The following is a 15,930-nucleotide window of genomic DNA, read 5'->3' on the forward strand; positions in this document are numbered from 1 at the left end:
GATTTGCTTTTGATATTTCATTGTGTAGACTATCATTTTAAGACAAGTTTGCTTACCTTAAAATACACCGGTGACAGGCTGCGCACACTGCGTCTATGTTTTCGAATATCGCATTGTTATTGAATTTTACTATCTTAGCAATTTTGTACAATTATAGAGCTCGTAGCCACACTGTAAGTCAATCACAAGTGAGGATGACGAAATCTACAGTGGGACAAAAGCTCTAAAGCGTCGCAAAGGCTGATACCAGCATGCATTGGTTTTTGAAAAAAAAAAATGACGTAGTAATATTTTCTGTGGTCGTTGCGGGAGCACGGCTCAGCGTCAAGACATGCGAGATGTTTCTTGACTCTTTGGGCCTCGCTATGGTCCTATTTGAGCTGTTGTTAAATAGCGCGACCCCCCCCCCCCCCCCAAAAAAAAAAAAAAAAATGCACTATCGATCGCTGTGACGTCGGCTTTTGTACTCTCGTCCAACAGGCCAGAAAGGAGTGGATCCTTCTCTCTGTTGCAAAGGTCTATACCTCCTCACCCTTTGGAAGCTGCTCGTTTGACGACACCCTCCAAAGTAGTGTTCGAAGTTCAGCGCATTACGCCGACGTAGAAAACGTCGCTGTGATTTCACCTTCTATGATAGCGCGCTTCCCACAAATAATTGCTGATTGCTAGTTGCCACACGACGAGCTACCTCTGTCGCCTTGGCACCGTGCCCAGCCACGGTGTGGCAATTCATGGGCGGAGGCGGTGGTATACGGGCTGACACGCGGTGTGTGTCCGCTCGCACATTCGTTACAAACACACGCATGCGTATTTTCTATTTCGTTTTTGATCGTCTTTGTTTTGAGAACAGTCATGGCTCGCGTTGCTCCCATGTAAAGAAAAATAGTCGCTGAGGCTTTCAGCGTGATGTCGCAGCCCTGCCCCCTTCCCTTGGCGCGAGTGACGTCTTCTGAGCGCGTGTGCTCGTCTTGTCGGCGTATAAATATAGCCGCACGCGTTGATTATCAGTCGGGGGCACGCGCGCTACAGCCGGAAATTGTGTGTCAGGAACACAGGGAATTGCAAGGCGCGCTTCACCGTGCATACGATGCCGGGAATTCCCCGGCTCTGTCGTCTGTGGCAAGGTCGAGACGCGCTCGAAAGTCTGACGCTCGCTCTCGCTTTAGTTGTGAATAGTAATAACGGGTGCTTTAACAGCTTGATCTGTACTGCAAACGGACCGGTGAAAATGGAGTGTGAAATGTGTTACCCCTGTATTCTCGAACGTCCCTTCACTCAACGCTTCACCTTCACTTGAGAAAGCCGAAGGGAGCGCAATCTCTAGGCACGGCGAATCACTGCATATCAGTGATAATCTGCTGCGATTCTCGAGTAGCGCAGCGTCATTTTGAGCCGAGCTGTGGCGCAGTGCTCGACTCTGTAAAATGAAGGGTGAAAGTCGAGTTAAGGAGTGTTTGTGAATACGGGGGTTAGACTTGAAGTTTAAAAAAAAAAAGATGATTTCGGTTTAATTGAAAATAAAGAAAAGTGGAAAGGAGAGGCCACCATCTCGAGATATGAGTACCCTCACCATCGAGCTTTAGTTCGGGGTATGCCTCTATTCCCATTTCACGAACCGGTGGGTGTCCCGTGGCACCGTTTATAAAAGCCAGCACCTCCCGCATCGGAAGTGGTTGCTCTACCACCGCTGCGGTTGTCGAGCGAGAGGTCTAGGGAGGCCGGCCTGATGTGTAACGTGCCGCGGTTCCTCCCCTTCGCGTAGCTGTTTCAGCGGAGGACCAAGCAAGTTCGTCTACTCCGTTTAGCCGTGCCAGCAGCAATTGCAACTACACATTCTCCACGTGCGGCTGTACTGTATGCGGCTGCGAATTTCCTCTCCGCTACATTTGCTAGTGAAATGCTAGAGGCCCGTGCACGTTAATGAACACCAGATGGTCGAAATTTGTGACGCCTTTCACTACGGCGCGCCTCATGATGTCGTGCTTTTGGCACATAATATCGTATATTATTATCATCATTACATTTTTCAGCCGTGATGCCTCCGTGCGGACGCATGGTTACAGCGTTGGGAAGCTCATGTCACGCGCACGGCTATCTTATGAAGACTAAAACATCGAACGCCTCGCTGCCTTTGATTCAAAGACAAGCAAAATGTGCGGTAGTCAGCGTCTTATCTGAGACGTCATGGCTACGCCATCGCGCGACGCTGATATTTCGCGCCGTATTAATGCCGACGCCCCGGGACGCTGACGACGTCGACGATCAATTTTCGTGTTTGATGAGGCATCTTTGCCTTAGTAAAGAAATGACAATCACCTCAGTACATAGCGATTCCTTCAATGCTTCCGTTTGTTCCTACTGTATGTTGGTTTCAATACATGAACGCTTTTTGCAACCAGTGCATTATAATGTTGTCACGCACAGTTGCAGAAGTAGACTTTAATACGATAGCTAAAGTGGGCGAACTTGTACCCTACAAGCAAACAAGTTAGAGAAAAATGTCTGTATCCAGAACACCTTGGCTTTTTTTTTTCAAGTTCGGTACCTCGTCTTCTTTTGTCCTGCGCAGCTTGCACGTGCCTGAGTTGTCAGCGTCGATCCTGGCAGTCCCCACAGGCTCTTCGTTTACTATGTTTCGTAAGCACACCACAGACATTGAGGGCATACGTAGCAAATGTCTGGCGCGCGAACTTGAAATGTATCTTGCGTCATTATGCACCTTCCGAAAATGCATCGTCCCGATGTTTGTTTTGGTTCCAGGCGGGTATTTTATAGGTATCATCCAGAAGGCATCATCCAGCAGTGTTGCTTGATTCTCACTGTCTTTCGTAGTAGATCTTCATTCGGATGACTCGCACAGTTTCTGTGCGATACCGCCGTCTGGATGATGTTGCTTGCTCTTCTACGACAACTTTAAAGTTCAGAGGATCAAGCTGGCGAAGCACTTTCGAAGTAGCTTTTCGGGGAGCCCACGTACGCGTACCTGTGTCCGAACCCATACTTTGTTTTCAGGAACGTACCTGACGTCTCTTTGCAAATTATACCGATCGGCATTGCCTTTTAGGGGCGAAGCTCCTTACGCCATGGGTCTCACGTCCCGTGTCGTCGTAGTAGTTGCCTCTCGTTTAGTCCATAGAATGTCCGCTGGATGGCGGTACTTGTATATGATGAATATGTTATGAAAAAATGCGAGATGGTGGTACTGGGAGTGTTCACTAGATGGACGGACAGATGAACGTACGGATGGACGCTTCGCTCCACTCATCATCATCATCATCAACTGGCGACGTATGTGAAGCCCCTTATTCAGTTTCTTGTCGTACACGTTTCAATCTGGTCGATAAAGTGTCCCCCCGTGCTGCTTACTTGAGGTATATTCCAAGGAGTCAGTACCCTCGTACTGACTCCTTGCCAGCCAGTTGCGAGCTTGCGAGAACACTCAACGGTTGAGTGTTCTGGCGAGCTCGCAACCGAGAACCTGCTGAAGCAGCTGCTCCTTGACTGCAGCTGCTTCAGCAGGTCCTACCGTCATGTATACCTGGCAAGGAGTCAGTACCTTCGTACTGACTCCTTGCCAGCCAGTTGCGAGCTTGCGAGAACACTCAACGGTTGAGTGTTCTGGCGAGCTCGCAACTGATTACTGAGTAATCCGCCCCTGTATTCACTAGTGCATGTTCGCTTCATATCTGTCAACAAATACACGCTGGTTGGAAGCGACATCATTATTACTGCATCGCCTTCTTAGTTCGTCGTTATCTCGTGGAGTCAGCAATGGAGGTTCTGTTTCAGCATCGGTAGTGGCCTTACCTCCACATGTCGCCGGCTCTAGTTTTCCCGACCCGGGCTTGGTGAACGGCGCCTTGAAGTTGGAGAGGCTGATAATCGACGGGGACTCGGGGACCGATATCTTAACGGTGCTGTCGAGTGAGGCTGATTCTGCTGAAGGTCATTCCGGTACTGACGAAGCGACAGGTGCTGCTCCATTTCAAAAGGTCGATGCTCCTCGTTCTGAGGCCTAGCTGCATTCACTGCGAATCTTCGAAGCCCCGCCTTGCGGTACTGGCACATTCGAAATTGCCGCCCTCTCCACAGTGGTAGTTAAGAGGTACCCCGTCAGGAGTGCGCCATATATCAGTCTTGGCTCATACCCACTAGAGGGATTGGCCACGCATTATTTTATAACGAAAATTGGAAGACAATGCTTGTTAGAACCGGGAGGGTTCCCTCAGCTCATCCTCGCCACCTCGGCTATGAACATCGAGGAGGAAAAAAAATCATCAACCTTAACATACCGACCGAATACAGTTATTTTCCTTCCTTCCTTCTTTAACTTACCGGCGCAGCTCGCGCGCAAATCGTTTTCATCGTCTTCTACACTGCTACAGTTGGCGCGTCCACAGCCCCACGCACCGCGCAACATGCCTTCGGTCGAGTGTATATGAACCGTCACTCATGAAGGCTATCTAAGCCCTCTGCCATCCCGAAGGCGCCCCCGACTGGGCATCGCCACCTTTCGTGGGCTCCTTTAAGGGGACCGGGGGTCTACCTTCTCGACGGGCCGGTGTCCGGTGGCCGAGCGTCACGCCAGGGGGCCGGTCCAGCAGACGCAAACGCGGGAGGCGCCATGGACGGCTGGCGACGAAGACGATGTCCCCGTCACGTGAGAACGCTGTGGCTTCGCGTCGAGCTCGCGTACCGGTGCGCCACGCGGCATTCCAATCTCGGTTGTGGACCCGCAAGGACCGCACCTGGTAGGCCCAGAGTTCCTGCCGCTGTGCTAGCCCTTGCTCTCAATCGGCTTCCAGTTCTTCGTCGCTACACCGAGGTCCCGCTCGAGCGGCCGACATGTCTGCCGCTGATATCGCTATGGCGCTCGAGACCGTTGCGAAGGGCTCCCGCAGGCGGTACGTACACGTCTTCGCGTTTCTTCGAGTTTCATTGTTATTTTCTCGCCGGCCGCTAGTCGTGACTACGTCGTCCGCGGCCCGCATCTATTTTCGCGGACTACGAGGTCGCTTGACGCTCCTCATTGTGCGTCGTAGGAGAGAACTGTGGCGGGGCGGTAGCACTTATGACCTATTGACGTTCAGCTAGAGCACGTCATGTAGACCGAATTGTTTTTCGAGTGGCTCCGTCCCCGTGGGAAACGCTGCCGTGTAGATAATGAGGGCGAGGTTGCGTTCTTTTGGTATAATTGACCGACGGCGGGGTACCACTTTCTCTTGCTGCTGCAACAACCCTTTTTCACATGAATGGCGGCCCGCTTTTCTACTTTGTATGCTTACGACAATTTATGCGATATAATAGATATTGTTCGAGTAGCCTACTGAAGGCGGTTTTTGGTCGCCGCTGTGCTGAACAGATGTTCTTTCGACAAATAGTATCGTAATCTGGGTGATTGTGTCGTACATCGTTGTCAACGCGTATGCTCACTATACTACTGGTCTCAGCTCTTGTATTTACTTTATCACCCAGCGAAGACATTAGTCAAGCTCGTTCATCTTGATTGCGGAAGAACGTTTGGCTGTCATCATAAAAAGCATAGACATTGTTTTTGGCGTCCTAGTATGGGCGATGTTGATCTTTCTGTGAAGTTGAACATAAGAATGTAGATTTAGGATATCGTGCCATACCTGGCAACGTATAAGGTTTCTATATGATACATTCATATGTTCATATGAAATAATTGGATGCAGTGCTTGCGTACTGTTTCAATGGTCGATCAACCTACCTGTGCATCGTCCACATTATCGCTGGGACAGACTGGTTGTGAGCAGTAGATAAGAAAGAAACATAATGACAAAAATTGCTGTGTTGTATCCGGCCACTTCATTACGCCGATAATACAAAGTGTTCGCTTCTGACGTGACGTCATACACCTTTGCGAACAGAAGGTAGCTTCCACGTCCGTACATCGTCTTCGAGTTACACAGCAGTGTGCTTACCGTTGAATTCGTGGGTTTTCTTAATCTGTACAGTGCTCCATCGTATTCTTCAAGGATGTTGCTTTTGCAATATACCAAGTCGCGTTAGCCTCATTTCGACAGATGTACGCCACTACGATTATTTTCTGGATGTCAGGTCCACGTTAAGGACCGCTAGGTGGTCTAAATTTTCTGCGGACTAACTAGGTGGATAGCAAACTTTTGTGATCCACGTTATCGTTTTTATCGCAAAAGTTTCAGAACTATCGTAGATTACAAGAAAAAAAAAATGTAAGCTCCGCCCACGGCTGTCCGTCATATAAACGACCGCTGTGCTGGTTGGATTCCGCTCAAACAGCTTCTACTTTTTCTCGACATACGTAAATACTACGCATAATAAAAGCTAAATCTTCGTCGTTATTACCTAAAACATCACGTTCGGCTGAGCGATTCCGGCTGAGCCAGAACACCTAACGAAATTCACCAGGACGTGGAAGTTCCCGACGCTAACATGTCTTCATGGAAAAGTCAGCTGTTTGGAACACTCGACAAATGCTTGACGCCCGAAAAATGAGTAAGTGCTATTGATTCAATTCGTGCAAGTTTTCAGTGGAATGAAAAGTGGTGGCTGTGGGTGGAGGGGACATATTTTTATAGGCTGTAATCGACTACAGGAATGTCTTGTAGCAGCCCTTACATGCAGGCTCCACTGACATGGTCAATTGGACGACTTCGAATCGCACCATGCTTCCATAGACTCGGAAGGCTCCTGTCTCGTTCTAATTAGAGAAATGCGGTATATGAACCGCGGGAGTCACCCTTATCGTGTTTCTGCGCTGCTTTGTGCAGCGGCAATGGCGAGGAGACGGACAAGCGGAAACGGCCCATGCGCTTCTCCGGGCAGCACGACATCCGTCTGCTGGAGGAAGTCGTGAGCCTGAACCCGTTCAAGGACACGCCACCCACCACCACGTGGGCGTCAATCTCCAAGAACCTCGGCCACCTGTTCTCGATCAGCTCGAGGCGATGCCGGGAACGCACTATACTGCTGCTGGACCAGTTCATCAAGGGCGACTACCCGAGCCTGCAGCGGTTCTGCACCAAAGAGGAGTTTGCAGTCAAGGAGCAGCTTCTTCAGCAGGTACCCGCAGTCCCTTACATTTTACCCTTTCTAGGCAATCGGACTAAGTTTTTCAAAGAATTGTGGTTTTTGGACAGTGAAGACAGAACAGGCGTTGGATAAGTGGAACCAACGAATAAGTTACCTGATTGGCGGCTAAAATCAAGGCAGCAGTGAAATTCAGTATTTAACTACGTAGAGTTAGGAGTTACTTCTAGGCGGCGTGACCCTTCGCCCGATCGAAATTGTACAGCTCCGCTCATCCATCCATCCAACCACCGCCCGAACGCCTTATGATTAATAATTATAGCACCATTAAAATGTCGGTAAGCCGACCTGTGTATAGGGACGCTTTGAATCGGCATCTGTACAGGACTTGGGGCTCACAACAGTGAATAATGACTCGGGAACTCCTGTCACTATAGTGTCCAATCTGCTCCGCCGCTTTCGTCGTTGGTTCGGGATTTAACTTCTCATGTAATCACATTCGGAGGGCGGAAATTCTCTGCGTCCGGTTGATGCAAGAGGTCCCGAGTGCATAACAGCTTGGGAAAAGGGTGTTCTCCTTCATGTCCTTGCCTCATGTTGTGCAGTTAGCCGAGGAAAGGCATTAAGCACCCACTTGAAGAAACAAAGTACCCTTCCACCCAGTGTGCAACGTGTATAGTACGCGTACCTGCGGTTCGTTGTTTCCGTTGTGACTTTTGGTGCTGATTTGGGATGTTTTGTAATGTTGTGTGATACTCCGTCCGCGATTACGTTATTTGTAAAGTAGAGATTATTGCGTGTGATATGGTTCTTGATTATGGGGGGGGGGGGGGGGGGTGTTTTATCGTAGAGCCCCCTGACCCCTCCGTTGGTCGACTTCAAAAAAAAAAAAAAACGAGTTCAGCAATGATCGCAGAAATGAAAAATGAAACGATGGCTTGTCTCTCACAAGGGTCTGCCATAGGTAGAGCCCCTTCCCGTTCCGTTGGTCGACTTCAAAAAAAAAAAAAACAAAACCAGTTCAGCAATGATCGCAGAAATGAAAAATGAAACGATGGCTTGTCTTTCACAAGGGTCTGCCATAGGTAGAGCCCCTTCCCGTTCCGTTGGTCGACTTCAAAAAAAAAAAAACAAAACCAGTTCAGCAATGATCGCAGAAATGAAAAATGAAACGATGGCTTGTCTCTCACAAGGGTCTGCCATAGGTAGAGCCCCTTCCCGTTCCGTTGGTCAACTTCAAAAAAAAAAAAAACGAGTTCAGCAATGATCGCAGAAATGAAAACTTAAACGATGGCTTGCCTCTCACAAGGGTGTGCCATAGGTACTCGGATTTTTGGGGTCAAGAAGAGAAGTAAACAGCAATAAACCTCCCAGTTTTTTTTATTTATTTATCTCACTATGAATGCAATATAAGGGACTTCAGTTCGCATTATTGCCAGAAGACATGCTTAGCCATAACCTTGCGCATTAAAAAGTGACGTGAAAATTTCAATTGAGTGATAGTGGGGGCGCCCCCCCCCCCCCCCCTGTCCTCCTCGTGCACGTGCCTGTGGCAGAGACGCACGAGAAAAGCCGTGTCGCAGGTTTGCCACACCCGCTCCTGCTACACTGACCTTAGGCGCCATTCGCGATATAGCTGCTTGTTCCCGTTTTACTGTGCGGCTACCGCTTTTTCTGCCACCGGGACAGTGACGCCATCTATGGGCGTGTTTGGGTACCAGGAGTGTGACATCAGGGCCGTCTGGATCCTCGGTGCGCTCGGCCCGATCATGGTGCTAGAATACTTTAGGTGAGCGAACTCCGGGACTATGCGCTGCCCGATAATGTTCTGCTTCGCAAAGAGCCCGAGAGATGGCGCTACAAACGTTGCCCCGGCTGCCCCCATTTTCTTCTCGGTGTAGGAAAGCCCCGTGACGTAGGGAAGCAACGGCGCTCATTTATGGTCGCCACAACACCCTCGCTGCACCGTCAACCTCATCCCTTATCACCCCCTCTTTCGTGGCACCGCTCTATGCGTGTCGCGTGGTTGATATCGTGCGATAACCCGGTTTTCTCAGATTTGTAAACCGTCGTTCACGTTCCGCATGTGCTTCGCGGAATTCGCCAGCAGCCCACCACGATCCTCAGTCCGGTGTGCCATTTATCGGCATGCCGCAAATGAGAACATAATCGGTCCCTCCCCGCCAAGCGCTCGCTTCGCGGCGTTCGCTCACATAAAGTATTCTTGTACCGTGGCACCGATCCAGGCGTCCTTGGTGACTGACACGCGATACGGACACCTATCTGTCGCATGCCCAGCCCTACAACAGCTCCGCTATTTTTCCTTTCATTGACTTCTCGCAGGTGCATCAGTCACTTTCGTATGCTTTCTTGCTGTCTAAAATCTCGTACACGCATTACAACACAGTATAAATAAATCGACGTCATTTTCGAACGGGCGCTTTTTCGGTTTCGCATGCTCATTCTGGCATCCAGGAACTACTCCATAGATCATTGTTATCTTTCATTGTAAAATTAAAGACTTGAATTGACGTGAACTTGCGTGAGTGTGCTGTGTACCACACTTTCGAATAATCTTGGTATCGAGAGAATTCGTGCATCCTTTCGAAACTTTTCCCAACTCGAACATAATGTATCTTTAAACAGCTAATGCCACTGTTTCATCCGCGCAGGTGCTCCAGCAATACGAGGACGGCGCAGGTGGATACAGCTCTCGCATAGGCGGCGGCTTTGTCACGGCCGCTGCATCGGTCGCGGAGGACGAAGAGGATGATGACGACTTTGACCCTGACAAGATCCGGCCCCGCGTCATTCTGCGCGAGGGCTCAACGCCTGAGCCGTACACCACTCGACAAGGTGAGGAACCAACCTCAAAGAGTTTCATTGCGCGTCGCGCCACGCCTGCTTCGTTCGAGATTCTTATCGCCCACCATGGGGGGGGGGGGGGGTGCTGTGGTCCTTGCGTATCCCTCACCCGGTTTAAGCATCGCGAACGAACAAGTGCGGTACGTGGTAATCGTGTGTCTAGGCGGATTACGAAAATGGTCGACGTTCAAAAAGAAAAGCGCGCTTTTCTCGAGAAAGCCACTATTTGAGTATAACTTTTTTGTTGGGCTATGGTTGGTGCGTGTTTTACGGAAGGAGTAAGGCGCAAACGGGATGGACACAAGAAGAGACATGGACGAGCGTGAGTTGAGTGCATAGATGCCCTATCGCGCACATTGTATGTCTTGCCTGGGTCCATGAGCTGCGCGTAAGGCCGGATAGGGGAGTGGTGGTTGGAAGTGGGCCGTTCTAGTACCGCCGTTATGGTCCGTTGCTTAGTCCATCCGCTTCCAATACGGAGGCAGTGGTGCCTCCCGTATTGCCTCGTAACACCCGCCGTTCTTTATAATAGGGAGAGGCATGGAGGCGTGCGAAGAGTTCCCTCATTAAAGACGGGGGCAAACTTCTGTCGCAGCACTACCAGCCCCACCCCGCGTCAGTTGGTCGAGTCCAAAAGACAACCTGCTTCAGAATAGATGATTAAAATAGAGTGATAACTTGCTTCCAAAAATTAGTGCCTGGTTTTCTTGGAGTACAGTTGGTAGCTGAAGATTGATTGATTTATATGTGGGGTTTAACGTCCCGAAATCACCATATCATTATGAGAGACGCCGTAGTGGAGGGCTCCGGAAATTTCGACCACCTGGGGTTCTTTAACGGGCCCCTAAATCTAAGCACACGCTCCTATAGCATTTTTTGCCTCCATCGAAAATGCAGCCGGGATTCGATCCCGCGACCTGTGGGTCAGCAGCCGGATACCTTAGCCACTAGACCACCGCGGCGGGGCAGTTGGGAACTGAAGAGTTCCCATGTTGAATGCACATATATACCCTATAATATGGCCGCCGTTGTACCCATCGGACGCGTCATTCTTCGGGGGCTGCAGGTTAATATGGTCCTTGCCTTGCGAGTGGTAATTTCTCTGTTCGTGTCGTATTTCATTATTTTGTGGATTAGCGAAGTAGCCACTACGCGAATGCAAGCGTGGCAGTTTGGGCTATAGTTGGCGTGCCATGACGATTGTTATAGCGCGAGCTCAAAACGACGACAAAGGGATGATAAGAAGAGGAGCGTTCGTCGTCGTCTTGTCCCTTTGCCGTTGTTTTGAGCTTGCGCTATAACAATCGGCGAATGCAAGGCAACGCGCGCACCTGCGCATGGCACACGTTGTTGATGCTGTGGCTGATGAAGAGATCAATTATGCCTGATTGATGTGTGGGGTATAACGTCCCAAAACCACTACGTATATGATTATAAGAGACGCCATCAATCATGCGTGCAAATCAGGTCTGTGGAAACCCGTGACGTGGCGGAAGAGATAAGAAATGGAAGTTGACAACCGCTCAATCATAGTACGAAGCCTCTGGTAAATTCTTGCAGATTATAGGGGTGGAAGTGCCTCGACAATTGCGCCATTCTGCGCGTATGTGACGTGCTGTGCCTAGATGTCAATTTTCGGGTACAACGCCAAATTGTCTAGTTTTATCATTGGCCGAGCCACACGCGTGGACTACACAAAGGGCGCCACCACGTCCATAACATATTAGTTCGGTCACGTCGTGAAGAGAATGCATGAATCTTGTTAAAGGGCCACCCACCACCCCGCGTTTAAAGACGAGGGGGGATTTTCTCTTCTGCTTCATGTACACGATGCATCCTCCTCGCCCTTTAGTTCCTGAATGCACGGGAACAATGTCAGCACCAAGTGCTACAGCCTATCAGGATATCGCGCTTCTCCGCTGCACGATGTTATCGCTGCTTGGGCAGATGTAAACACAAAAAAAATGAAGTTTGATCGGTTGATTGTGCACGATGTCCATGCGAGAAAAAAAAAAAATGGGCGGCTGCGTGGCAAAGCTGTGCACGAGACAATTCACATGTGACATTTCGCGTACATCAATGAATCGAGCGCATTTATGCTGTAGACATCCCAGGAACTACTCTCTACGTCACAGTAGTGCGTCAAGAAGCACACTGAAATATCAGGAAAAAAATATTGAGCCCTTTTTTATGTATTTTGAGAGCCTGGTGAATGGCCCTTTAAGGTGACATTTGTGTGCATACCTTTTTATGGTACTCTATGTATGTTTTTACACCAAAGCTGTTAGGCATACTATAAAGATGGCAGTGTTGCCCCACCGTAGTGATCTAGTCGCCAAGGTACTCGGCTGCTGACCCGCAGATCGCGGGATCGAATCCCGGCTGCGGCGGCTGCATTTCCGATGGAGGCGGAAAAGTTGTACGCCCGTGTGCTCAGATTGGGGTGCACGTTAAAGAACCCCAGGTGGTCGAAATTTCCGGAGCCCTCCACTACGGCGTCTCTCATAATCATATGGTGGTTTTGGGACGTTAAACACCACATATCAATCAATCCATGCGATCAGTCTACAGCGTGTATTACTTGTAGAGTGACGTTTAATTTTCCGGGTATGGGTTATCGCAAATTAAGAGTTCTCTCATGGAAAACCGGCTGCTGCTTTTGTCGACCCCGTGACAACACGAAGGCAAGCAGACATCTAATTCTTTTGGATCCGACATTGCGACACTCACAACTACAAAACGCTTATGTGAGTGAATACGTACGTCCGCTCCAGGGAGAAAGCTCTTATCGCACCAACTCTTCCCGTTGAGAGCGCGGACCGCGTAGAGTGGTCTGCGAGCCGTGCGCTGATGCCTGCCGATATCGCGCGCGCCAGCGATCGCAACTACGCGCTTGATTAGGGTCGAAGTTCTTAGGTGCTGCTAACAACTTCCCACCCGCGTCCTTTCATACTCGGTCAAGACGGGTGGCGTGTTTCCTCTCTGCTCGAGCATTCGACGCCATTTCTCATCCGCGGCGGGATGCGGACGCGTGCGCCCTCTGAGCGACTGAAATCGGCCGTCTCGTTCAATCTCTGCTTGAGCAGCGCTGATCATGCACCCCAGCTTCCAAAATTTTACGCGCGAGTGGACACCGTATGATACGCGGGAAGCGGTACCAACTTGTAGTTTACGCGTAGCATGGCGGCTACGGTGAAAACCCGTGGAGTGTCCATATAATTCCTATCATACGTACGTAAAAAAAAAAATAATCACCTAATTACCTATCTATGGCACGGCGAGCGCGTCTGAATTTGCTCGCAGTTCTCATGTCCGCTTTGGCACTTCGATGACCGGAACGCGAGTTTTTTACATTTATTTTTATAGAGCCCTATTTGTTTATTATGAAGATAGCTTTTACTATAGTAGCTTATCTCTAGTCTTGAGTTGCTGTTCTTGTTAGATGCGATATCTTAATCACATTTAGAATATTGCAACATTTTAAAATTAATTTTTTTCCATTAATCTGAGGTCTAGTCGCTGCCCAGGGCGCCGCTTATGTTTTTTTTTTAGTTGATCTGCTTCCACTTCCAACTTTGATGTGGTAAGGTTTAGTATATATCAATTTCGTGTAAGTCTGGTTGCTTGGTCAGAATTTTTTTGTGTTTACCAGAAAGCAAAAGAAAAATAGCAGTGATTTGTGGCCCGAGAAATATGCTCCAAAACCCGATTTCTATGCTCCAAAGCGCACCTTTTGCTGCTCCAGAGCTGCTCCAAAACTCCCTTTCTAAATCTGCTCCAAAACCTCATTATCCATTCTCCCAAAGCTGCTCCGAAAGACTCAAACCCGCTTCCACCCCGGAGTTTGGTGCTGCAATGGGGTGGATCACTATTTCCATTTCTTAACAATTACGCCCGAGGACTTTGCGTTGTGAGAAGCTCTGAACCGTCCACACGTTGCGCAGTGTGACATGGTGTGACGCGCAATTCGATTTTGGCTTCTGCCACCCGATGTTACGTTTTTCTATCGCGATTCCCCGCAGCACGTCACGTGAAACCTGTATAAGGGTTTGCTTTGCGAAGCACCTTCGAGTACAGCATTGGCTCTGTAGGTAAAAAAAAAAAAAAAAGCGACGAGCTTTGCTCCGTTGTGCAAGTGCGTGCTCTAACATGTCAGGGATCTGCATCAGTTAGCCCCGGTCGTGTACCTTGCAAAAGACTACGTCCGCTTTCTGTTCCAAGTGTCGTGTTTCAACAGTACTTACGTCACTGTACTTGTGTGGCGTAGTTTGTTTAGAATGTTAATAGATAACCACATCCGTTGCACGCTGACTATCGGGATACGCGAGCGATTTTGGGCTCTGAAAGGCGTTTTATTAGATGTACGAAGTAATGTTTTTTTTTAACACGAACGTGTTAAAAAAAAACGGATATGACGTTGTAAAAATATATGCTAGCACATTGCTAAGAACCACAAGGAAAAATTCTGACGTGCGGCGCTAATCACTACGCCATGAAGCGGACGTTGCCAAGTGTGCTAGCGGCATGTCATTTATATACACCATACACCGTTTGGCAGTCTTCAGAGCTCCGACACTTTGGGTGCTTTCGTTATCGGCAGCCAGATGGCGCGAAGGCTCGCGTAGGGCGCGCTACGGAGCACCGCCTCCACGGAGCGTGGTCTCTCCTGTGCGCGCGCGCTTATCACATTCGTAATTCGGGAGACGACGAAGGTCACTTCACCCGCTGCCACGGCCGCGTTTACGAAAGGAGCGCGCTAGTGAAACACGACGAAGTAAGAATTGTGACAGCTGTTCATGCTTGTCCTGCGTATACTTGTGCGCGCCTTTCGTGCGTCTTTCTTTCTGCTTGAAGAGCGTGCTTTTACCCCCGTATTCTAGAACGTACCTTCACTCAACGCTTCACCTTCACTTGAGAAAGCCGATGGGAGCGCCTCCTCTAGGCCCGGCGAGTTACTGCATATCAGCGATAATCTGCTGCAACTCTTGAGTAGCGCAGCGTCATTTTCAACTGAGCGGTGGCGCATTGCTCAACTCTGTCAAGTGAAGGGTGGAAGTCGAGTCGAGGAGTGTTTATGAATAAGGGGGTAATTCCCGTGCCACACGGGCAGAGAAAATGGCATTTACCCCCGAATGCCTTCAGATCTATTGCCATTCGCGCGGTGCCACACGGGCGAACGAAATGGCATTAGTCCGAATGCCATTCGCGACCAAATGCCTTTGCCAGAACTCAGTTGACTGAGAAATGCCTACTCTCGGCGACAGAGCTCGCGAAGTGCGATTTAGCTCAAAATAAATAAAATCATATTCAGCTAAAAATAAAACTTCGCGTCTTTTATTTGCGCTAAACTTTAAAAAAAGTGCTTTGAACGTTATACGAAGATCAGGTTGAAATGGTTTGAAATTAATTGAAGTTCAATGTCCTGAAGCTGGCGCACAATAACTCGTCTCTGCTCCAGAATTATTCACTCTTGAGCACGATGCTTTGCACGGAAACACACAAGTGCCGCCGTGAAAAAATGAATTCTGCGAACATCATCTTCTGGGAGATGCGACAGGTGCGATGCGACAGGCGCCATTTTCTAATTACGCTGTGGATCTGACTAGTGTTGGCTTAGGTTGCTACGGTCGGCTGCAACGTTGTAAAACAAAGCAAGAAACTACAACTTAGGACGGCGTAATATGCTTATTTCTACTTTTAATGATTATATGATGTGTATGAAGCGTGTAAACGCTTGTTTATTTTTTTATTGCTATTCCCGCAATGCTCACTTGGAAGGTGCTGCGATCGACATCATCAAGTCAAATGTCATTCGCTTTGGACGTGTAGCAGCGCCGGCGAAACAAATGTCATTCGGGAACTGAAGGCCTTCGCCACCAAATGTCATTTTCTATGCCCGTGTGGCACGGGTGTCGAGCGGTAACAGTTGTAAAACCACGCTCGTCCTGTGTATGCTGATTTCGCGCGTGATTTCTGCTTGAGGTATGCGCTACGATTCGCTTGCCGTTCTTCAGTTGACTTTGTAATTTGTTG

The 15,930-nt window shown here is 49.1% G+C and overlaps 1 protein-coding gene across 4 annotated transcripts in view; it reads left to right on the plus strand.

The window, feature by feature from the left end:
- Positions 1 to 15,930, plus strand: part of LOC119170320 (uncharacterized) — a 46,570-nt gene that overhangs the window by 21,935 nt on the left and 8,705 nt on the right. For 2 of the 4 annotated variants that reach the window (XM_037421459.2, XM_075876939.1), the window contains 2 exons: positions 6,774 to 7,065; positions 9,705 to 9,888. In XM_037421459.2, coding sequence (XP_037277356.2) covers positions 6,774 to 7,065; positions 9,705 to 9,888 — 476 coding nt within the window. Of the gene's footprint in view, positions 1 to 4,503; positions 4,905 to 6,229; positions 6,499 to 6,773; positions 7,066 to 9,704; positions 9,889 to 15,930 lie in introns of those variants that run through there. The other 2 variants (XM_075876942.1, XM_075876944.1) reach the window with 2 other exon arrangements.

This window comes from Rhipicephalus microplus, chromosome 2 (assembly GCF_043290135.1).
Source record: "Rhipicephalus microplus isolate Deutch F79 chromosome 2, USDA_Rmic, whole genome shotgun sequence".
Taxonomy (NCBI): domain Eukaryota; kingdom Metazoa; phylum Arthropoda; class Arachnida; order Ixodida; family Ixodidae; genus Rhipicephalus; species Rhipicephalus microplus.